Source organism: Chelonia mydas, chromosome 2, assembly GCF_015237465.2.
Source record: "Chelonia mydas isolate rCheMyd1 chromosome 2, rCheMyd1.pri.v2, whole genome shotgun sequence".
Lineage (NCBI taxonomy): Eukaryota > Metazoa > Chordata > Testudines > Cheloniidae > Chelonia > Chelonia mydas.
In genome coordinates this window covers 50,911,437-50,937,161 of record NC_057850.1, presented here as the reverse complement: position 1 = coordinate 50,937,161, position 25,725 = coordinate 50,911,437, and the positions used below count along the sequence as shown (strand labels likewise).

Genomic DNA, 25,725 nt, shown 5'->3' with positions numbered 1-25,725 from the left:
GTTATATTAAAACACTAACTGCATCTAATTATACTGTGAAGTTCAGCCAAGAATAAAGCGGATATAACTCTCATGGAAATCTCTATTCCAAACTCACTGGTAATGTTCTGTAGTATAAATTGGTCAAAAAACAGATGTTAGTGGGTGTGCAAAGCAAGTGTAATTTACATACTGAGTGCGGAAAAAGTGGAAGTCATAGGGTTTAGGGTAGCAGGAAAAGCTACTAATAGGAAGGTGTAGAGAAAATAGCCCACCAAGCTGCCATTCTTCTTCGCCGCTTTTGCTACTGTGTGGCCAGTGTGTAAATTACACTTATTTTGCACACAGACTGACAAATTCCCACAAGTTATACTATTGTACTTTGCCATATACAGGATACAACTGTACTCTAAGCTATCATGTGCAAATCAGGAGTAAGTCCACTGCACTCAATGGAGCTAGTCTGCGTAAATAAAATCAGAAACTGTTGCACAGTGAAAAGTCAATATTTACCTACAGTTATCACACAGAGGTATCTTATCTACCACAATATTAGAATACAAAATGACTGCACTTTCTTTGATATCTCTATGTGATGATTTTGAGTAAAGGTTGACTTTTTAATGGCGACCAGTACACACACCTGTTTTCTGATCAATTTATGTTCAGCGTGAAACTAGCATTGTTATTTATGTCATCACTGCATAAGTTGAATGAAGTCTGACTTAAGTCCATGCAATAAAAATTCAAAGGTAAGCATTAAATGTTGGGACATCACCTTGCCCTTTACTATGCTGGATGTGCTAAAGCCTCAGGACACTGCCTGATATCGCAGATGCTGCCTCATCCCTGTGCACCCAACTGAACTCTCTTGGGGCTGGGGCTCACCACATCCCAGTGCTTCTTTCCCTGCATGCAGTCCCCCAGCAAGGTGCAGCCCAGAGAGCGGTACCATGCTGTTGTAGCATCCAGGCTGCAGCCCCTTTCCCTGCTATTGCTCTGCCCATGGCCTCCCCTCCCAGCCTGCAGCCTCTTACCTCCTGAGTGGTCCCTGTGTGCAGTTAGATTTGCTGGGCTGCAGTCCCCCACTCCATGACTGCCCCGGCCCACAGCCTCCCTTCCAAGCCCTTACGTCCTGTATGGTCACCTTGTGCAGGCAGGTTTGTTGGGCTGCAGGCCCCAGAAGGAAGTGCTGGATGTGCCGAGCACCAGCTGCAAGCAGGTTTGCAGGGCTGCAGCCAGAGAAGACACAACCCAGCACTTCCTTCCCTGGCTGTAGCCTCACAAACCTGCCTGCAGGGGGTGCTCAGCACATCCCATCGCTCCCTTCTGGGGCTGCAGGTGGTGCCTTTCTTCCAACAAAAGTTGCTAATAAGTGGCATGCCATTGATAATATTAGAATCCCGTCAACGCTGATGTTAATGGGATGGGATTGGTTCCCAGCAATATGTTGCCATTAACTGGAAGTTGCTAATATCAGGATTGCTATTAAGGGGAATTAACTGTACCCACCTCACAAATCCTCCCATTAACTCCCCTAAACCCATAGGTCTATTTCTGTCTTCTCACCTGCAATATTTTATTTTGCATGCCCAGGCTCAGGAAAAGGGCTGATTACAAAGCATTGGAAAGACACAAGCTGTAATAAATAAATAATATTTACCACATTCATCAGATTTTCATGGTCCCCATTCTGATGTTTTGGCCTCTTTTCCCTTAAATTAAAAAAAATGTAAAATTATGCTGAGAACATCCAGTAAACCTCTAGTAAAATGAATGTTCTGACAGTGATCGCTATTGACCATATTGCTGCACTTTTATTCTTCAGACTAAAACATGGATTCTTAACCTGGGAGGTGCCACGATCTAGAGAGGGGCAGCAAACAGGTTCAGACAGTCTCATCAAAACGTCTTCCTGTTCTAACATCCATTCACAGAATGGAGAAGTTTGTGAACTACCACATTAAAATATCAATTTAACCGTTCTTTTTGTCACTTTCTGAAATTCTCATGTACGTATTTTCTGTGACAGATTCTGTAATCTGTGAAGCTGTCTCTTTAAATGGCCAGGGCAACACATTTTAGGGAACACTACAATCTGAAGAATTAGAAGAGGCTTTTTAAAGGTCCTATGGGCCACAAAAGTCCTACTAACAGCACAGTTTATGATTCCTGAAAAAAAATCTACAAGTGGATAAAGAGTGGGCACTTTAAAAAGCAAAACACTTACAGTGTAATGTGTAGCACCATGTGGCATGTACTTCATTATACAATGAATGTGTTTCAGATAGGCTTTATAATCTACAGATTCTTAGAAGGGATTAACTATGTCAACAGCCCCTTTCTGAAACAGATTACTTACTCTGAAACACAGCTATAAGGCTGACACATAGAGACTTCTAATCTGGAAGAAAAGGGGAGTAAAAAGTGCAGTGGGGAGGGGAAGCACAGGGTGGTGAGGTGGGAGACTAATGATGTCGCCTACCCCAAATACTCGGAGACACATGGCATTTTCCACAGCAGAAATCTGCCTATATCTTTAAACTTCTACTTAATTGTGAAACAAGTAATTACACCAATTAAATACACAACAATGTCCATGCCATGCAGAATGTGATTCATGTTTACAAATACTTTGTTCCCCCAAAGCTTTTTGACAAAGCGTTTTAAGCATGGCAGATTTTACTCTTTTTTAAGTCATCAAATATTCGATCAACAATTTTCAAAAAGTGCGCTATGAAGAAATTATATATACTTTGTAAACAATCCGCCACACAAAATAACTTGTAATAAACGATACTGCATGCAGATTAGCAACATGCTGAATTACTGAAGAACATCAATAGATAACTTCTAACAATGAATTTGCATAACTTGTTAGAAATATCCAACAGATTGATTCTCATAAAAGCTTTCCGCTGCTTCCTGTTTCTGGCACTGTCTCAGGGACTCAAGCATTATTAGATTCAATATAGAGCAATATTCATTAATCAGAACTTTGATTAAGAATAAGAGGATTTTTAACTCATATCTGTATACAGGCAGTTGTGACGAATGTGGGAGTGCACATGAGATCATGTAGTAAAGAATGAGATTAGATGGGTATCCCTTTTAAGCGTAGAACCAATTTACACATGCTTTTTAGGAAGCCAAGTGTTAGGATATAGATATTCAGGCCTGTCTGTAAAGGCCTATACTTTAAGAATTTAAGTATATGTTTATCTTTTAGCTAGTTATAGAAGTATAAAAGAAAGAAATCTGTGTGAGGGCCTTCTCTCACTGTGACAGTCTGAGGCCCTGTTCTTAGGCTAATGCCTTTGGCCAAGCAGCAGAGGCAGCCATAAACTGGGAAGCGATGGGTCACCTCCTCACATTCCATACTAGTCACATTGAAAGAAGGCAATCTCGGGCTGTTAAAAAGGTGATCCGATCTATCATCTCCAGATAAAGAGAAGAGCCTAAAAGATGTAAAAGGAAATTTAGTTTGATAGTTTTCTGTTTGGTAAGAACTCACTTATCAATAGACACAGCTGGGAAACCCTTATATCTTTATAGATGTAGTTGTGAAATCCTCACTTCTGTATTGTTTTGTCATTATACTTCTCCCTTTACTATTGTTTATTTGCATGGTCTCTGTCTGGTTCTGTGATTGTTTCTGTCTGCTGTATAATTAATTTTGGTGAGTGTAAACTAATTAAGGGGGTGGGATATAACTGGTTAGCTAATCATGCTACAATATGTTAGGATTGGTTAGGTAAATTTTAGTAGAATGATTGGTTAAGGTATAAACTATTTAAATTAGGGGCAAACAGGAAGTAAATTGGGATTTGAAAATAAGAAAAAAGGAACTTGGCTTTAAGCTTGCTGGAAGTTTACCCCAATAAACATCGAATTGTTTGCACCTTCAGACTTCGGGTATTGTTGCTCTCTGTTCATGTGAGAAGGACCAGGGAAATGGGAGAGTGAAGGAATAAGCCCCCTAACACCAAGAAGCTCTTGGGCCCAGCCTGGTCCCAACTTGTCTTCCAGAGAGTGCCTCAGTCTGTTTTTCCCTTTCAGGGAAGTTAGGCTCTGTGACGTTATTGACATGAACTGGGACAGTATAAATCATTGTTGCAACAAAGGTTGCACCAAATCTTGTACAAAGGAGATCAAGTAATGTGTCTACGGAAAGGTTGTAATTTGCTGGTTATAATTATGCTGTCTGTATGTATGTATCATTTTTGTATTTGAAGTTATGAATATTGGCTATGTACTTGTATCTCAATGTATTTGATTCTAAGTAGTATCAGTGAAGCATTTGGTCAGCTTTTTGAGAAAGGACTATTCTGAATAAGTGCCCAGTCAAGAAACACTTAACTGACAATGGACCTTGGTAGTCTCCAATCTATATCTAAGGAGCCTTCCTGGGAATGTTCAAGGTAGCATCTGAGCAATGGCTGCCGCCTGCAAAGTGAGTCATGCACGGACATGTGACTTGACCATGTGACTCCAAACTCCATCTTGCTGCTGTGATTTTCCACAGGACGAACAAAGGAGTCCTTCCACATGGCAGAGGATATAAAAGGCCCTGAAAACCCCTCCATTTTGTCTTCAATACTGCTTCTCACCTGTGGAGGAACTTTGCTTGAAACTGAAGGTCTGAACAAAATGACTGAATGACCCATCCAAGCTGGGATGTTTGCATTCCAGAGACATGATTGGTTTAAATCAACAGTAATCCCATCAAGCCTGAAACAAGCCTGAACTAAGAATTTTGCAATTGTTGTACGTATTTGATTCCATGTAACCAATTTTAACTCTCATCTATATTTCTTTCTTTTTATGAATAAACCTTTAGATTTTAGATTCTAAATAATTGGCAACAGTGTGATTTGTGGGCAAGATCTGACTTGTATATTGACCTGGGTCTGGGGCTTGGCCCTTTGGGATCGTGAGAACCTTTTTTCTTTTACTGGGTTATTGGTTTTCATAACCATTCATCCCCATAAGGAGCGGTGTTGGTGGTGATACTGGGAAACTGAAGTGTCTGAGGGAGTTGCTTGTATGACTTGTGGTTAGCCAGTGGAGTAAAACCGAAGTCTTCTCTGTTTGGCTGGTTTGGCATTCCTTAGTAGTGAAGGACCCCAGCCTTGGGCTATGACTGCCCTGCTCTAAGCAATTTGTCCTGAATTGATACTCTCAGTAGTGTCCCGCCAAAGACCCCTTTGTTACAGGCTCTCTCAAAAAAAACCCACCCTCCATATGAGTTTCTGGGATTCTGGCCCCCAATTACGATATTGCCAAGTGGTCTTTTTACAGAACCCAGATGTGAAGTCTTCCTTTTGCTTCAGACTGGTCTCTCCCAGTGATTCAGGCAGGTCATCTAAGAAAATAACCTATTTAGCCTTAATGACTTGCAATCACTGGTCTGAGAGGAGTATGCTGAAACCGTCTGTTTCTCCTGACATTCCCATAGACCACAACATAAGCCACATTTTGGGGTACACATCAACATTCCTTGTTCTGCACGTCCACATTCTTTACATCAGTAAAGGAAAATGACGCATAATTTTTGTAATTTTCATAATTTTAATGTATAATTTTGGAAATTTGTTAAAAACCTTTTTACTCTTTATTGTTCATATAAAGAGGTACACCTCAATCTACTTATTAGACGTCCATTTTGGGTCAGATGCAGGTTGCACACCTCAGGCAACCATAGCTCTATTTTCAGCTGTAAATATTATGGACGTGTTTCTGCTCTCATTTAAAATGATGTAAAATCCAGGTGAACTCCATTGACATTTATGAAATTACTCTGGATTTACACTAGTATAAATAAAACAAAATTTAGATTTAAGTTTTTCTGCTCAAAACTTAACCCACCATTGTTAGAATTTTTTCAGAAAAGTCCTCTGCATTTTAAGGAGTACATTTTTAAAGCGCTACACTGCACCTCACTTAGCTGCATGATCCATTAAAACCAATGAAAGTCATCATCACTTTATCAGTGGGGCTGATTTCACATGTTTTGGAAAGGGCTTGAAATTCACCTTTGAAAACCAAAGTATTTCTATTCAGAGAAGCTGCTGGTCTTGGTGGAACGAGGCTCTCTAATAACAACGGAAATCTTAAGGGTAGTGTGGCAAATCAAAGCTTTGCTTAGTACCATGCTTGCTTGAAATCTGAAGGTTTGATCCTTGTTCTTAACTTCAGGGGGTGCAGGATCAGCCCCTAAGTCTCCAAAGAGGGAGGAGAAAAAGTTGAAACTTGTAGGAATATCAGTGTAATACTTTGCTTACTGCTTCGTCTGTCTCCCATATGCTTCTGCCCAGTTCAACCCACTGGATAACAGTGTGGGGGAACATTCATCTCCTGCTTCTCTCCAAGATTCTCTGCTCTGCCTGAAAACCTGGGCAGATTAGTGATCTGAGCACTGAACACTGGGAGCAGAATACCACGCACTCTCTCTTCCGCCCCGGGCTCCCGGGTCTGCGCTGGCATTTCAGGCAGAGGAGGGAGTCTGGGATGCAGTGAGGGGAAAAAGGAGGTTGTTGGTGTGCAGAGCTCCTACACATCACCAGCAGGTAGGCTGTGGAAGCGAAAGACACACCCTGGAAATGCGGAAGGTTTTACAGGGTATTCCCTTGAGAGGGCCTAGGAGCAATTTACTGAAGCTACCCTGCAAGATGTGTAGAATAACTTAGTCCAACAACTGTTAACACAAGACTTGAAAAGTGTGTGGGGATCCGAAGCCCTCATCAGCCCCTCTTCAGTGCTAAGAATTTGAGAAATCAAAACAATTCTCACACTCACTGTTCGTGTATACCCTACCAAGTGCCCCCTCCGTTGGTTCTGAAGTAGCAGTTAATATATTTGCTGCAGCTGTTATCAGTCAATGATGCCAGTACCAAAAGAAACTATTCAAGTCAGACTGAAGTACTGACGTCATCGAACACAATTTACCTAAGCTTAAATCTTTTCTCTTTTGCATTGTACTGTAATCAATACTGTAAACAAACATCTATTATTGAAAAGAATCCACAAAGTCTGGACAGATCTAATTGACCCACTAGCTGGGCAGAGAGGGAGAATGTTTGGACCATAACCTGCAGAACACAGCAAACCTCTTTTCTCACTTCACAAGTCATGGATACTATAGCACTGGGCTGTGACCGTAAGTGTCCTTGGGAGTTTCAGGTTGTAATATGTGGATGAGCACCTTATTGACATGCTGGCGCCTGTGAGAGGGGTCCATTGCAGAGGAAACGAAGTACAAGATCTGTTCAGTATACGATACAGGTTGCCTTTCTTTGCAAGGGAATTCAGAGTTTAGGACTTTACTCCAAAACCATAGTGATTTTAACCTCAAAGACTCATAGACTTTGAGGCAAGAAGGGACCATCGTGATCATCGAACCTGACCTGCACACTGCAGGCCACAGAACCTCACCCACCCACTCCTGTAATAGAGCCATAACCTCTGCCTGAGTTACTGAACTCCTCAAATCATGATTTAAAGACTTCAAGTTACAGAGAATCCAGCATTTACACTAGTTTAAACCTGCAGGTGACCTGTGCCCCATGCTGCAGAGGAAGGCAACCTTCCCCCCGACCACCAGGATCTCTGCCAATCTGACCAGGGGGAAAAATCCTTGCTGACCCCAAATTTGGCTGTCAGTTGGATCCTAAGCATGTCAGCATGACACCTGGGAAAGAATACTCTGAAGTAACTCAGAGCTCTCCCCATCTAGTGTCCCACCTCTGGCTGCTGGGGATATTTGCTCCTGGCAGTCGCAGATAGACCACATGCTGTTGTAGGCAATGTCATCAGACCATTCCTTCCATAAACTTATCAAGCTCAATCTTGAAGCCAGTTAGGTTGTTTGCTCCATTGTTCCCCTTGGAAGGCTTTTCCAGAACTTCACTCCTCTGATAGTTAGAAGTAGGGGTGTCAAGCGATTAAAAAAATTAATTGAGATTAATCACACTGTTAAACAATAATAGAATACCATTTATTTAAATATTTTTGGATGTTTTCTACATTTTTCAAATATATTGATTTCAATTACAACACAGAATACAAAAAGTACAGTGCTCACTTTATATTTATTTTTGATTACAAGTATTCGCATTGTCAAAACCAAAAGAAATAGTATTTTTTAATTCACCTAATACAAATACTATAGTCCAGTGGTTCCCAAACTTGTTCCGCCGCTTGTGCAGGGAAAGCCCCTGCCAGGCCGGGCTGTTTACCTGCCGCATCCTCAGGATCGGCCGATTGCAGCTGGAAGCGGCGGCCAGTACGTCCCTCAGCCCACGCTACTTCCAGCAGCTCCCATTGGCCTGGAGCAGCGAACCGTGGCCACTGGGAGCTGCGATCGGCTGAACCTGCGGACGTGGCAGGTAAACAAACTGGCCCGGCCCGACAGGGGCTTACCCTGAACAAGCGGCAGAACAAGTTTGGGAACCACTGCTATAGTGCAATCTCTTTATCATGAAAGTTGAACTTACAAATGTAGAATTATGTACAAAAAAAACTGCACTGAAAAATAAAACAATGTACAATTTTAGAGCCTGCAAGTCAACTCAGTTTTACTGCTTGTTCAGGCAATCACAAAGACAAACAAGTTTGTTTACATTAGCAGGAGATAATGCTGCATGCTTCTTATTTAGTGTCACCTGAAAGTGAGAACAGGCGTTCTCATGGCACTGTTGTAGCCAGCGTCACAAGATATTTACGTGCCAGGTGCGCTAAAGATTCATATGTCCCTTCATTCTTCAACCACCATTGCAGGGGACATGCATCCATGCTGATGACAGGTTCTACTCAATAACAATCCAAAGCAGCTTTCTTTTTTGGTGGTTTGGGTTCTGTAGTTTCCACATCAGAGCGTTGCTCTTTTAAAACTTCTGAGAGCATGCTCCACACCTCATGCCTCTCAGATTTTGGAAGGCACTTCAGATTCTTAAACCTTGGGTCGAGTGCTGTAGCTATCTTTAGAAATCTCACATTGGTACCTCCTTTGTGTTTTGTCAAATCTGCAGTGAAAGTGTTCTTAAAACGAACAACGTGCTGAGTCATCATCTGAGACTGCTATAACATGAAATATATGGCAGAATGCAGGTAAAACAGAGCAGGGGACATACAATTCTCCACCTGGGAGTTCAATCACAAATTTAATTAAAACTTTTTTTTAACGAACATCATCAGCATGGAAGCATGTCCTCTAGAATGATGGCCGAACCATGAAGGGGCAAACGAATGTTTAGCCTATCTGGCACGTAAATACCTTGTAATACCAGCTACAAAAGTGCCATGCAAATGCCTGTTCTCACTTTCTGGTGACATTATAAATAAGAAGAGGGAGCATTATCTCCTGTAAATGTAAACAAACCTGTTTGTCTTAGCGATTGGCTGAACAAGAAGTAGGACTTAGTGGACTTGTAGGTTCTGAAGTTGTACATTGTTTTGTTTTTGAGTGCAGTTAGGTAACAAAAAAATTTCTACATTTGTAAGTTGCACTTTCACAACAAAGAGATTGCACTGCAGTACTTGTAGAGGTGAACTGAAAAATACTATTTCTTTTGTTTATAATTTTATGGAAATATTTAGAATCATAAATAATATACACTTTGATTTCAATTACAATGCAGAATACAATATATTTGAAAATGTAGAAAAACATTAAATATATTTGATAAATTTCAATTGGTATTCTATTGTTTAACAGTGTGATTAAAACCGAGATTAATCGCGATTAATTTTTTAAATCGTGATTAATTTTGTGAGTTAACATGTGAGTTAACTGCACTTAATCGACAGCCTTTTAGTTAGAAGCCTTCATCAAATTTCAAGCCTGAACTTGTTGATGGTCAGTTTTTATCGATTTGTTCTTGTGTCCACACTGGCGCTTAATTTAAATAATCCCTTTCCCTCCCTGGTATTTTCCCTCTTTTGTATTTATAGACAGCATTCATATCTCCCCTCAGCCTGCATCTGGTTAGGCTAAACAAGCCAAGTTCCTTTAATCTCCTCTCATAAGGTAGGTTTTCCATTCCTCTGATCACTTCAGTAGCCCTCAGGGGAGGAGGAGGAGCTGGAGCGTGGGGTGAGGGGAGCTTGGCTGTCAGTGGGTGCAGAGCACCCACTAATTATTCCCCGTGGGTGCTCCAGCCCCCGGAGCACCCATGGAGTCAGCGGCTATGCTCGTATTGGCAATACCTCCCAACTTTGTGTCATCCACAAATTTCATTAGCACACTTCCACTTTTTGTGCCAAGGTCATTACTGAAAATGTTGAATTAGATTTGTCCCAAGACTGATCCCTGAGGAACTCCACTAGTAACCTCCCTCCAGCCTGACAAGTTCACCTTTCAGTCTGATCCACTGTAGTCTCCCCTTTAACCAGCTCCTTAACCACCTTTCAATTCTCATTAATCCCCATCTTCTCCAATTTAACTAATAATTTCCCATCTGGAACTGTATCAAATGCCTTACTGAAATGCAGGTAGATTAGATCAACTGCATTTCCTTTGTACAAAACATCAGTTATCTTCTCAAAGAAAGAGATCAGGTTGGTCTTGCATGATCTACCTTTTGTAAATCCATGTTGTATTTTATCCTAATTACTCTTTACCTCTATGGCCTTAACTATTTTCTCTCTCAAAATTTGTTCCAAGACCTTGCATACAATTGAGGTCAAACTAACAGGCATTTAGTTTCCTGGATCACCTTTTTTCCTTTTTTAAAAATAGGTACTATATTAGCAATTCTCCAGTCATAGGGTCTGACCCCCGAATTCACAGATTCATTAACAATCCTTGCTATTGGGCTTGCAATTTCATGTGAAGAAAACTGGCCAATAAACTACTTTGGTTTGTGGCCCATTTTTAGGATTTTTTGTAATTTTAGCCGTTCTTGCTACTTGGTTGTAAATTAAATGACTTCAATCCATGCTATACGTACAGTATAAAAATATTTACCCTAGAACTAACGAGAGCATATTATGATGAGAGTAGGATTTTCCTTTATTTATACCTTAACAAAAAATGCAACAGGACTCCCTCTGTCACATTTCCTTCTTTTTATCTTTATTGCCTCCTGATGCACTGAATCTTACCTGTCACAGCTGGAGCACAGAAAGATGAGGAAAGTAAGGAATAAGAGTGTTGTCACAGCTGCCAAACTTCCCCACACAATGACATGAAGTTGTCCACTGCTTAGGAAACCACCGTCAGGTCCCATGATATTAATAGGAGCTAGTGTAATTTAAGGATGAAGGGATTAATCCTTGAAGAATGCTGGCATCTGTGGTGAAAGCACCTTCTCTTTCTGCAAAGAGAACAATGTTTTTAGAAATTGTTATGGATTTTGAAGATAGACTGACAATTACAGGTCTGACAAAAAGAGATCTTCAAATATAGTCTACAAAGACTAAACATGCTCAGTTTATAGAAAACTTGACCCATGAGGAAAGGTTAAAAAACAGTACGTGTTTAATTTTGAGAAAAGACTGAGGGAGGACCTGATAACAGTCTTCAAATATGGTAAGTGCTATTATACAGAGGACTGATCAGTTGTTCTCCATGTCCACTGAAGGTAGGACAAGAAGTAATAGGCCTAATCTGCAGCAAGGGAAATTTAGATTAGATATTAGGTAAAACTTTCTAACCATACAGGTAGTTGAACTCTGGAATACGCTTCCAAGGGAGATTATGGACTCCCCGATCATAGGAGGTTTTGAAGAACAGATTGAACAAACAACTGTCAGGGATGGTCTAGATTTACTTGGTCCTGCCACAGTGCAGGGGACTGGACTAGATGACCTCTCGAGGTCCCTTCCAGCCCTACATTTGTATGATTCTATAAAAAATTGTTCTAAGAACAGGAAGACTAACAAAAATACGTCTTCAGTAAGCTCCTGATACTAACATAGAAAAAACCTGTCAAATATTAACAGAAATGATCAAATATCAACAATCTTCAAGTAGATGAAAGTAGCATAATCTCAGTACTTGTATTTTGGAAAAAATAGCCCCAAATGTCAATTGCCAGGTACTAAAGCAGTCCATTCTCCATCTATAATTGTTAATAATGATTTTAGTAAGTGCATTTTCAAACACATCGAAAAATTCTGCAAAGTTGCCAAGAAAAAAAATGGTTTATATGGCGCCTCCTCTCTTCCCAGTTCTCAGTGTCTGCTGCCTGCATGGGACCATCTGTTAAATAAGTAGAGCTGTATGCGTAGCTGTTTTTTTGGTTTAAGGGCTGAACTGAACATTAATTAAAAAATTGTTTCAGGTCAACCCAAAATTATAATTTTTCAGCAAACTGAGAAAGTCAAAAATATTTTGTTTCTGGGTTGAATGAAACATTTTGTTTGACTTAAAATGAAACATTTCAATTTGCTTTAAGTTTTTAATTGCTTTTTAAGTTTTTTAAAACAAAACTGAAGTAAAATTTTAAATGTGTCATTTTGAATCAAAAAGTCAAAATATTTTACCTTTTTTGAAATATTTATTTTGTTTCATTTTTGACATAAATCATTAAGTGAATTTGACATGAAGTCGCAAAATGTTCCAGTCAACCCAAACCTGCATTTTTCAGTAAAAAAAGCTTTTGTCTGAAAAATTCTGCCCAGCTCTAATGTCAAACAAGCAAGGTAAATCTAAATGGAATATCATAAAACACTTCCTGCATAGGGATTATAATTAGAGTTAATTTTCTCTGTGTAAAACGTTATTACTTTTATTGGACTGCCTTGGGCTCAAGAATAATAAAACTGAATTCAAAATTACTTTCGAGCTTAGTAGAAACTCCAGAATAACACATGAGAAGAGTTGAGATGGGGCTTTCCCCTCCAACTACCTGAATCAACAATACTTTTGCTACACAAGAGCCTATAAATCAAATTATTTTGTTCATTGCGGGAGCCCTTGAGACATGGTTCAGTCTAATGCCATTTGTATATTGTAAAGTTTTTCTTTGGTATTCAAAACAGTTTTTTTTTTAAATGGATTACATTATGCCATCATAATTTCAAAACAGGATATGCGGAGTTAATTTATAACCTGGCAAACAGTTCAAGATGAGGAAACATGATGATGAGCTATAACACTTAGAAAAAGGTCAATGATGTTTCTCCGTCAGCGTGAAAACATAACAATAAAGAACAAGGGCTGGATGTAGCTCAGTGAAGAACTGAGAATTGATCCCGTCTTATAAATATTTCCAAAGCAGCAGTGCACTCATTAGTTGCAATCTCAATTAGCTACTACACTACAGTTCCGCAAAACCACACTATTATGCCAGTGCAAAACCCTCAACCAAAGATTCATCTCCCAGAAAAGACCATTCACATCAAAGGAAAAATACTACAGGGGTTAGAAAGATCAGAGTAGCAGGAGGAACACAGGGTAGGAAGGGAATCTGCATTGCACATTGTCCTGGTATTTTTTCCCCTTAAGGAGCTGGATAAAGCCCACATTAAAAAGGGCTTTTCCCTGGGTGGACTGAGGTGCAGAACCCATAGCTCCAACCAACCCAAGCATCCATGTACTCACATTGTGGCCAGTCAGAAGAACAGTAAAAACCATGCTGACTCCTAAGGAGATGCGGCATTGCTTGTGGACCCAGTTAGCATGCCCTGAACAGACACAGTCCAGGAAGAAAGTCACCACAGAGCTGTGCTCCATCATGTGCAAGGACATACAAGTCCCATTGTGCTTGCCCTTTGTTATCTGTCCACCCAATAATTTCTACTGAATTTGGGGCCATCTCTCTCTGTAGAGGGAGCCACACCCATTGCTGGTCATCATTGATCTCAGGAACTGTTATTTCTTTTGGATCTCCTATGACATAGCAAGATTGAGCCTTTGATGAAGATGGCCTTTGTTGTTGGTGGAAAGGTAAGGGCAGAAAAGTAGACTTTCAAATTTTCAAGATTATGAAAGGGTTCAATAAAGCTGATGAGATAAATTTTTTTTCATAAAAGCAAGGGTTTCAAACACTAGGAGGACATAACATCAAAATGATAAGAATGGTAAAAAGGTGAACAGCTTGTAGATATGTGAGAGCAGGCATATTGGACAATAGTTCTTTAGATCTTCGTGATTGCTCTTCTTGTACAGCAAAATGGTGTTGGACTCCTTCCAGCTAGATGGTGTCTTCTGCATTTCCAAGTAACCGCTAAACCTCTTAGCAAGGGTTTCCCAGAGGTCTTGGCCTCAAGCTCTTATCATTTCAATTGTCAGTCCATCTTTACCTGGAGCTTTTCCCTCCTTCATTTGGTGAACTGCAGGTCAGACTTCGCTGACAAGGACTGGGAGTAAATGCTCGTTGGTCTGTTGAAGTGTTGGTACTGGGACATTTATCTGAGATGCGAACAGTTCAGTTTAAAAATCTTTGCAGACTGCTTCCATCTCTATTCTGTCAATCACTGGTTTTCCGTCCCTGTTCTTCAGGGCCATTACTGTTGACCTGTACAGCATCAATTCCTTTTTGCATTTTTTGAGGCTTCTGTGATCTTCAGTCGTCTTTAAAGGCCTTTCATTTTGGTACTTCTCGAAGTCCTCTTTTAGTCTTCTTCTTATCAACTTGCAGGAGGTGGGAGTACTCAAGTTTGTCACCATCATTTCGCTTCATATTCCTCCACTTCTCTAGCATTTAGAGCATTTCCTCCGAGATTCTTCCCTTCACTCTTTTCAGTCTTTCTTTCTCGGCTAATTTCACACATTGCCTCAACTTATCAGTGAAGTTTTTATAATTCTCATCACAGTTATGTGTAAGACTCCAGTCTTCCTTGGAAATGTTTGCTTTCAAGATTGCCTCGTCGGATATTTTTGGCTGCTGTCTCTGATTTGCCATCTGTAGCAACTCAGTCCTCAGTGAAGTGATCAGACAGCAGAGTGGAGTGCAGGATGTCGTCTTTGAGAGCAGGCATAGTAAAATGCGATGGGCCGGGCATATAGTGAAGCTCACTGACAATCGATGGCCTGCAGCTGTTGCCAAGTGGTACCCATGGGAACTGAAACGACCACTCAGCTGACCTCCAAAAAGATGGGAAGATTTTATTGTGAAAAGACATGGCTGCACATGGAGAAGGAAGGCCAGGATACGAGAAGAATGGAAGACATGTTGTGATCTGTGCAATCTATATGAGGGCTTAAGGCCCAAGGATCAAGGTGATCAAGGTAATAAGGAGATAGTTCACATAGGGCTTGATCCTGCTCCTGTTGAAATCAATGACAAAAGTCCCATTGATTTCAGTGGTGCAGGAAAATTAGGCCCATAAAGGGGAATAAATACTCAGGATATCCTACTAGGGGATTCATATTTACTCTGTTCAATTGCAACACATTTGTTTTCGGAGAAAAAGGGTAGTGAGAGAGAAGTCACAAAAGACATAAGGTGGGTCAAGTTGATAAAGTGGATGAGGTTCAAAGAAGAGCAATAGAAATTATTGTGGCCCTAAAAGGACTGACTTTGAGGTGGAGTTTTATATCTGTAGCTTGGCCACGAGACAAAAAAGTGGAGACAAACTAAAAATATTTAAAGCTGTGAATACAAAGGATGCTGAGGAGTTAGTGTGATACATGGATATAACGAAGAGTAATGGAATGAAACTGAGACAGGAAAAAATTAGGCTAAATGTCAGAAAATATTTATCTGGTAGTTAGAGCCCTTCACGGATACAAAATTTGTATGCACATCTGTGACCCGCACACATGTAAAGTAATGCACATTGGAAAAAATAACGCCAACTATACATACAATATGATGGGGGCTAATTTAGCTACAACTAATCAGGAGAAAGATCTTGGAGTCATCGTGGATAGTTCTCTGAAGACGTCCACGCAGTGTGCAGCGGCAGTCAAAAAAACAAACAGGATGTTAGGAATAATTAAAAAAGGGATAGAGAATAAGACAGAGAATATCTTATTGACCTTATATAAATCCATGGTACGCCCACATCTTGAATACTGCATACAGATGTGGTCCCCTCATCTCTAAAAAGATACACTGGCATTAGAAAAAGTTCAGAAAAGGACAACTAAAATGATTAGGGGTTTGGAACGGGTCCCATATGAGGAAAGATTAAAGAGGCTAGGACTTTTCAGCTTGGAAAAGAGGAGACTAAGGGGGGATGTACATAAAATCATGAGTGGTGTGGAGAAAGTGAATAAGAAAAAGTTATTTACTTGTTCCCATAATATAAGAACTAGAGGCCACCAAATGAAATTAATGGGTAGCAGGTTTAAAACAAATAAAAGGAAGTTCTTCTTCACTCAGCGCAGAGTCAACCTGTGGAACTCCTTGCCTGAGGAGGTTGTGAAGGCTAGGACTATAACTGGGTTTAAAAGAGAACTGGATAAATTCATGGAGGTTAAGTCCATTAATGGCTATTAGCCAGGATGGGTAAGGAATGGTGTCCCTAGCCTCTGTTTGTCAGAGGGTGGAGATGGATGGCAGGAGAGAGATCACTTAATCATTACCTGTTAGGTTCACTCCCTCTGGGGCACCTGGCACTGGCCACTGTTGGAAGACAGGATACTAGGCTGGATGGACCTTTGGTCTGACCCAGTGGCCATTCTTGTGTTCTTATGTTCCTACATGGTCTGTGGATATCCGCTGATTTGCAGGGCTCTACTGATAGTGAGGGGTATTAGGCTGTGGAACAGTCTCAAAAGGAAAGTGTTGGAATACTCATTACCTGGCACTTTAAAAACACAAGATAATATACTGAAAGGAACAAAAGAACTGGCTCAAAATTTTTGCTGGAAACTTTTGATGAAAAATGGCTTTTTGATTGAATCAAAAGTTTCAGATTTTTTTTATCTGGGAATTTTTTGATTAATTTTATTTTGTTTTTCAGTTTTCCCCCTTTCTTCCTTTTTCCCCTTACTGGGAAAAAAAGAGACAAAAATAAAAAGGGGAAAGAAAGTGGGAATTAAAACCTGGAAAAACTCTTTCCCTCAACTTTCTCTATTTTTTAATTCTAGCTTTCCCTCCTTTTCCTCCACTGGGCAAGGAAAAAAACAATAACAACGAAAAGAAAATGTGAGGAAAAGAACGTTGCATTGCTCCCCTTTTCAGCATCCCCCCATTTTTTATGCACTGGAAAAAAAGAGGGGGAAAAAAGAGAAGAAAACAAACAACTTCTTCATTTAATTGCATTTGGACTTTTTCATTTAAGAATCAAAAATTTCAGTAATTTTTTGAATGAAACAAAAAATGTTCATTTTATTTGACATTTTTCATGGAAATTAAATATGATTTTTCCACCAGCCCCAGGGAATAATCCTGCATGGTCCCCAAGAAAATGGATTTGATTATGTAATATCTATGGGCATATATGGCAGGAAAGGTGCCTTTTCCTATTCTACAATTATATTCTAAAATTACTGGCCTTGCTAGCAAAGTTAATATCTAAGTTAAGGAGAGTGATAACGGAGTCTGAGGCATGGAACAAAGACGACCACAGAAAGATTACAGATTTTGAAGAAATTGGTATAGCACTCGAAAGTTATGGAATAAGCAGGAACTAAGAGAACTGAGAGCAACAAAGAGGTTTTAAAAAAAAGAGGGATCAGAGAGAGTGAGTCAACGGAGATATTTGTTTGAATGTCAGCTGTTTAAGAGTGATTGGCAAGGTTGAAGCTAGAAATGAGAAATCCTACTGGGCGGAAGATAAATTGAGAAGAGAAGGAAGCCAAGGACAGAAACTGGAGTCATTCCACTGTGGAAGAGACAAAGTACAGACTTAAAACTTTCACCATCAGTGAAAGGGAAGAGGTGAATACTGGAGACACCAGTTACTTGTTCAAGGTGCTTATGAAGAATAAAGTGATTATGAAACCCTACAGGACAGAACCCAGCACAGCCAAAAGGTCAGTGCTACATTAAAATGTGGCCAGTTTTCAATTTCAGTTTTTAAAACACTGCGGGTTGAGATCACAGCAGTGAAAAGGGCCTAGAAACCTTTCAACATATTTCTTTATATTATATATATTTATATATATAAATATTTTAATGGTGGGTTTATTTATATATATTCTAAAATTGCTGGCCTTCCTAGCAAAGTTAATATCTGAGTTAAGGAGAGTGATAACGGAGTCTGGGGCATGGAACAAAGAGGACCGCAGGAAGATTACAGACTTTGAAGAAATTGGTACAGCACTCAAAAGTTATAGAATAAGCGGGAACTGAGAGTAACAAAGACATTTAAAAAAAAAGAGGGATCAGAGAGAATGAATCAAAGGAGATATTTATATATAAATAATACCGCCATTAAAATATACCCAGGTGTATATATATAGATTAAATTCCACATGCTTTTAGTGATACTGATAAACCACTAGAGTGCTGCTCCTCCTATCTAAAATGCCATTAAAACTACTTTTTTCATTCAGCTTATGTTGTAAGATGATGTATGATGCACATTGCCTTACATGTTATGGCATTTAGAGTCTTTAAGAGAATGGGGTAAGTATGGTGATGAGCACAGTATAGAAACTTAACTAGCTTGATAGTTAAACCAATGGTCTTAACTCAAAATATTATGTTATAAACTCATAGACTTTAAGGTCAAAAGGGATCTTTGTGATCATCTAGTCCAGGGCTTCCCAAACTTGGTTTGCGGCTTGTTCAGTGTAAGCCCCTAGCAGGCCGTGAGATGCTCTATTTACCTGAGCATCCACAGGTATGGCCACTCGCAGCTCCTAGTGGCTGCGGTTCGCCGTTCCCGTTTGGGAACCCCTGGTCTAGTCTGACCTCCTGCCCATTGCAGGCCACAGAACCTCACCCCCTTACTCCTGTAATAGATTCCTAACTTCTGGCTGAGTTACTGAAGTCTTCAAATCATGGTTTAAAGACTTCAAGTTACAGAGAATTCACGGAATGCAAGACCCATGCCCCATGCTGCAGAGGAAGGCGAAAAATCCCCAGGGTCTCTATCTGACTGGGGGAAAATTCCTTGCTGATCCCCTTACTGGCGATCAGTTAGATTCTGAGCATGTGGGCAAACCCACCAGGCAGATACCTGGGAAAGAATTGCCTGTAGTAACTCAGAGTTCTCCACATCTAGTGTCCTGTCTTTGGCCAATGGGGATTTTTGCTACTGGCAGTCACTGACGGGCCACATGCCATTGTTGGCAGTCCCATCATACCATCCCCTCCATAAACTTATCAAGCTCAATCTTGTAGCCAGGTAGGTTATTTGCCCTCACTGTTCTCCTTAGAAGGCTGTTCCAGAACTTCACTCCTGATGGTTAGGAACCTTCCTCTAATTTCAAGCCTGAATTTGTTGATGGCCAGTTTATATCCATTTGTTCTTGTGTCCACATTGGCGCTTATCTTAAATAATGGCTCTCCCTTCCTGGTATTTTGTCCCTCTGATGTATTTATAGAGAGCACTCATATCTGCCCTCAGCCTTCATTTGGTTAGCCTAAACAAGCCAAGCTCTCTGAGTCTCCTCTCATGAAGTAGGTTTTCCATTCCTCAGATCATCCTAACAGCCCTTCTCTGCATCTGTTCCAGTTTGAATTATTCTCTCTTAAACATGTGGGACCAGAATTGCACATGGTATTCCAGATGAGGTCTCACCAGTGCTTTGTATAATGGTATTAACACTTTCCTACCTATACTGGAAATACCCCGCCTATTGCATCCTTTGACTGCATGAGACTTTTTCACAGCGGCATAACACTGATGGCTCATACTCATCCTATGATTAAACAATACACCCAGGTCTTTCTCCTGCTCTGTCCCTTCCAACTGATACGATCTCAGCTTATAGCAAATATTCTTGTTGTTAGTCCCTAAATCAGGGGTGGGCAAACTACGACCAGGGCTTTGGATCTGGCCTGTGGGATTGCCACCCCCATGGTGCCACGGGCCCTGTGCTGCTCCTGGAAGCAGCTGGCACCACGTTCCTGTGGCCCCTGGGGATGTTGCTGGGGGCGGGGGGGAAGGGGGCTCCGCACGCTCCCCTTGCTTGCAGGCACCGCCCCCTGCAGCTCCCATTGGCTGGGAATGGAGAACCGCGGTCAATGGGAGCTTCGGGGGAGGTACCCACAGGCGAGGGCAGCGTGCGGAGCCCTATGCCCCCCTATCCCAGGGATCACAGAGACGTGGTGCCGGCTGCTTCCGAGAGTGGCGTGGGGTCAGAGCAGGTAGGGAGCCTGCCCTGGCCCGCTATGCGCCACTGCCACCCCGGTGCCGCTCCAGGTAAGTGGTGCCGGGCCAGAGCCCGCACCCCGAACCCCTCCTGAACCCCGCACCCCAACCCCCTGCCCTGAGACCCCTGCCACATCTCTCCTGCACCCCAACCCCCTACCCTGAGCCCCCTGCCACACCCCTCCTGTACCTCAACCCCCTGCCCTGAGCCCCCAAAATCCTGCCCTGAGCCCCCTCCCGCACTCCGTGCCCCTCCCTGTACCCCTGCCCTGAGTTCCCTCCCGCACTCTGCACTGCTTCCTGCACCCCAACCCCCTGCCCTGAGCCCCCTCGTACACCCCACACCCATCCTCTGCCTGCCCTAGCCCTACATTCATGGCCCTGCATGCAGTTTCCCCACACAGATGTGGCCCTCGGGCCAAAAAGTTTGCCCACCCCTACCCTAAATGCATGACCTTTCACTTTGCACTATTAAAGTTCAACCCATTTCTATTACTCCAGTTTACAAGGTCATCCAGATCTTCTTGTATGAAATTCTGGTCCTCCTCCATACTGGCAATACCTCCCTGCTTTGTGTCATCCACAAATTTTATTAGCACATTTCCACTTTTTGTGCAAAGTCAGTAATAAAAATATTAATAAGATTGGTCCCAAGACCGATCCCTGTGGAACTCCACTAGTAACCTCCCTCCAGCCTGAGAGTTCATCTTTCAAATCTGATCCATTGTAGTCTCTCCTTTAACCAGTTCCTTATCCACCTTTAAATTCTTGTATTAATCCCCATCTTCTCCAATTTAACTAATAATTTCCCATCTGGAACTGTATCAAATGCCTTACTGAAATCCAGGTAGATTAGATTTAGTGCATTTCCTTTGTCTAAAAAATCAGTTATCATCTCAAAGAAAGAGATCAGGTTAGTCTGGCACGACCTACCTTTTGTAAAACCAAGTTGTGTTTTATCCCAATTACTATTCACCTCCATGTCCTTAACTACTTTCTCTTTCAAAATTTGCTCCAAGACCTTCCATAAAATTGAGGTCAAATTAACAGACCTGTAGTTTCCTGGGTCACTTTTTTCTCCCTTTCTTATAAATAGGAACTGTAAATAGCAATTCTCCAGTCACAGGGTATGACCCCCATGTTTACAGATTCATTAAAAATCCTTGCTACTGGGCTTGCAATTTCATGTGCCAGTTCCTTTAATATTCTTGGATGGAGATTATCTGGGTCCCCTGATTTAGTCCCATTAAACTGCTTGAGTTTGACTTCCACCTTGGATGTGGTAATTTCTACCTCCATATCCTTGTTGCCATTAGCTACCCTGCCACTACCCCTAGCCTCTTCACTGACACTAAACTCGGAGGAGTGGTAGATATGCTGGACGGTAGGGATGGGATACAAAGGGACCTAGACAAATTAGAGGATTGGGCTAAAAGAAATCTGATGAGGTTCAACAAGAACAAGTGCAGAATCCTGCACTTAGGACAGAAGAATCCCATGCACTGCTACAGACTAGGGACCGAATGGCTAGGCAGCAGTTCTGGAGAAAAGGACCTAGGGGTTACAGCGGACGAGAAGCTGGATATGAGTCAACAGTGTGCCCTTGTTGCCAAGAAGGCTAACGGCATTTGGGGCTGTATAAGTAGAGGCACTGCCAGCAGATCGAGGGACGTGATCATTCCCCTCTATTTGACATTGGTCAAATTCCTCATCTGGAATACTGTGTCCAGTTTTGGGCCCCACACTACAACAAGGATGTGGAAAAATTGGAAAGAGTCCAGCGGAGGGCAACAAAAATGATTAGGGGGCTGGAGCACATCACTTATGAGGAGAGGCTGAGGGAACTGGGATTGTTTAGTCTGCAGAAGAGAAGAATGAGGGGGGATTTGATAGCTGCTTTCAACTACCTGAAAGGGGGTTCCAAAGAGGATGGATCTAGATTGTTCTCAGTGGTACCAGATGACAGAACGAGGAGTAATGGTCTCAAGTTGCAGTGCAGGAGGTTTAGGTTGGATGTTAGGAAAAACGTTTTCACTAGGAGAGTGGTGAAGCACTGGAATGGGTTACTTAGGGAGGTGGTGGAATCTCCTTCCTTAGAGGTTTTCAAGGTCAGGCTTAACAAAGCCCTGGATGGGATGATTTAGTTGGGGATTGGTCCTGCTTTGAGCAGGGGGTTAGACTCGATGACCTCCTGAGGTCCCTTCCAACCCTGATATTCTATGATCCTATGATTAGCCACATTAAAAACTGAGGAAAAGTATTTGTTTAGGAGATGGGCCGTGCCTAGATAATCTTTAATGTCCACCCCATCCTCAGTACTTAGCAGTCCCACTTCTTCTTTCCTTGTTTTCTTCTTATTTATATGACTATAGAACCTTTTACTGTTGGTTTGAATTCTCTTTTCAAAGTCCAACTCTGCTTGGCTTTAGGCAGTTCTCACATTATCCCTACACTTTCTGACCTCCAAGAGGTGGCTTTCCTTGCTGATCCCTTCTCCCACCTTCCATTCCTTGTAGACTTTCTGCTTTCTCTTAAAAAAGAGAAATTTCATTTAGGGAAATAATGTTACAAGTGAAGGCCTGGACATTAAAGTGTTAATACATTTGGTCTGAACTGTGAGAGTTTCCCTTGTGGAGTTTAAATCAAACCTTTAATACTGTGAATTTTAGAAAAGTTGCAAAACCCAGCTTTAAACAGAAACTTTGCTGCGAGCTTAGCTATGGAACAGCCAGTGGCCACTCAACAATCTCAAAACATTCATTATGAATTATAACATTCATAAACCAGTTGGAGAACACTTCAATCTCTCTGGTCACTCGATCTCAGACCTAAAGGTCGCAATATTAAAACAAAAAAACTTCAAATCCAGACTCCAGCGAGAAACTGTTGAATTGGAATTCATTTGCAAATTGGATACAATTAACTTAGGCTTGAATAGAGACTGGGAGTAGCTAAGTCATTATGCAAGGTAACCTATTTCCCCTTGTTTTTTCCTACCCCCCCCCCCGACGTTCGTGTTAAACCCTGGATTTGTGCTGGAAATGGCCCACCTTGATTATCATACACATTGTAAGGAGAGTGGTCACTTTAGATAAGCTATTACCAGCAGGAGAGTGGGGTGGGAGGAGGTATTTTTTCATGCTTTGTGTGTATATAAAAAGATCTTCTACACTTTCCACAGTATGCATCCGATGAAGTGAGCTGTAGCTCATGAAAGCTTATGCTCAAATAAATTGGTTAGTCTCTAAGGTGCCACAAGTACTCCTTTTCTTTTTGCGAATACAGACTAACACGGCTGTTACTCTGAAACTCAACAATCTCAAACTATTTTTAACAGTTTATGTTTCTTAAGGATTAGCTGTTGCTTCTGAAGGAAATGTTTTACTGCGCTGCCCTCTGGTGTTTATTTGCTCTAGAAAGAAGATATTTTTCTTTGCTGTTCTCATCACCTTTGCTCATGTGATTATATTTCAGTGCTGAATATAATCAGGGTTACTATAAATGAAGGTGTGTATGCAATCTTTCAACTGCTGGGCTTAAAAATACTACTACTGTCTCTAAAAGATCGCCAGACTTCATTACTTTGACCTTTCCTTAGAAATACCATTGAGATGCTCCTAATACATTAAATAGGTGATACCTCTGGGTAACTCACTGACTGGATATTATTTAGCTGAACAGTTTTGAAAAATCTCTGAAAACCTTTTTAGACTGTAAGATATTTTTAAAATTGTACTTTCTTCAGAGAAAGAACTGTAAATTGAACTGCATTTAGAAAGCTTGTAGCACACTGTGGGTGATACCAAATTCTGAATAATAATAATAAAGATGAGGATAAGACATATGGATAGGAAGGACATTTGCAGTTACATTTGGTGGGATAAAATGTTAATGGTTATTGATGCTCATACTTCAAAACCAACAGCCAACAGCAACTGGGAAGTAATTATATCCCCACACTCCCAACCCTGTCCTTGAATAGTATTGCACATTATGGGAATTTTCATATACTTTTTTATGTATCAGGTATAAGCCACGGAGGGAACCTATATACCACTAACCATAATGCATACAGCCAACTCCTCAAAGATACACTTGAATGCACAATCTTATCTCCAACCTCAGCATGGCTGAGACATCTTACCATTAAAAGATACCTTTACTTTCTATGAGTGAATAATGTGTTATTTCCACCTAAAATAATTCTGAGGTTGGTGTTCACGTTGCTCATTTGAGCATGATTTAGCGAAGTTGGAGGTGTGCAATGTGAGTGGTTGTATGAAGGTGAAAGGGAGTGCGATGCGGTGTACCAACCCCCCACTGGCCAAGAAGGGGTTAATGAGAGCCTGTGGACTCAATCAGCATCACCCTGCTAACCCTACAGTAGGTGTCAGGCCTGGAAGGAGGAGCTACAGGGTCTGAACCTGGCTCTGTTGGGGGCTGATTGGGAAAGAGAGCAGATCTCTGCCTTCTCACTCAGTGAGAGAAGGGTGGCTGGTGCCAGGGAGCTGAGTTGAACTGTAGGCAGACAAAGCCTCCTGGAGGGAAGGTAAGCCTGAAGCAGGGAACCCAGGTGAGTGCCCTCTGGAAGAGACAGACCCTAGCAGCTGAAGGGCAGAACCTGGTCAAAGAGATGGGTGGATGACCCTCCTTTTTGAGTTTGTGATATTTGAATTTTGATACCCCAGAACGGGAGGAACTCTGGTGTGACTTGACTTAGTCAGAGGGCTAAGTCACCGCAGCACCAGACCATGTTGGAGGTGGCTGCTGACAATTGAAAAGAGAGAGGGAAAGTGAGGTAGGATGAGCAGTGCTGTAGTGGGCACAAAGGGTGTTGTGGAAGCTGACCCTGCCACAGGGACTTTGTTGTGGAGCTGAAAATTCTGAGTGCTCTGGAGTATTATGAGGCTCAGAGACTAAGACATGAAATGAGGTTGGAGAGGGTTGCCTTGATTTTTAGTGATTGCATTGAAAGGAAATTTCTAACAGTTTATGTGGCAGAAAACTAGAGATGAGCCCAAGCTGCAAAGTTTGGATCTAGATCAGGGATCAGCAACCTTTGGCAGCTGGCCCACCAGGGAAAGCCCCTGGTGGGCCGGGCCGGTTTGTTTACCTGCCACGTCTGCAGGTTCAGCGGATTGCAGCTTCCACTGGCTGCGGTTCACCATTCCAGGCCAATGGGGGCTGTGGGAAGCGACGCGGGCCGGGCCACCTCTTCCCGCAGCCCCCATTGGCCTGGGACAGCGAACCGCGGCCAGTGGGAATTGCGATTGGCTGAACCTGCAGACACTGTAGGTAAACAAACCATCCCGGCCCGCCACGGGCTTACCCTGATGGGTCACGTGCCAAAGGTTGCCGATCCCTGATCTAGATTTTAATTTCATTGAAACCTGGGAATATCTGTGTCATAAATATAAAGGGAAGGGTAAACACCTTTAAAATCCCTCCTGGCCAGAGGAAAAACCCTTTCACCTGTAAAGGGTTAAGAAGCTAGGATAACCTCGCTGGCACCTGACCAAAATGACCAATGAGGAGACAAGATACTTTCAAAGCTGGAGGGGGGGAGAAACAAAGGCTCTGTCTGTC

At 41.7% G+C, this 25,725-nt stretch overlaps 1 protein-coding gene across 6 annotated transcripts in view; it reads right to left on the bottom strand.

Annotated features, from left to right (window-relative positions):
* Window positions 1-25,725, bottom strand: part of PAG1 (phosphoprotein membrane anchor with glycosphingolipid microdomains 1) — a 175,114-nt gene that overhangs the window by 25,060 nt on the left and 124,329 nt on the right. For all 6 annotated transcript variants that reach the window (XR_005224284.2, XM_043539431.1, XM_043539430.1 and 3 more), the window contains 2 exons: window positions 11,083-11,294; window positions 1,643-1,694 (listed from right to left, as the gene is read on the bottom strand). Coding sequence is in view for 5 of the 6 variants with exons in the window: in XM_043539431.1 (XP_043395366.1) it covers window positions 1,643-1,694; window positions 11,083-11,207 (177 nt within the window). In the remaining variant the exon portion in view is untranslated. The remainder of the gene's footprint in view (window positions 1-1,642; window positions 1,695-11,082; window positions 11,295-25,725) is intronic.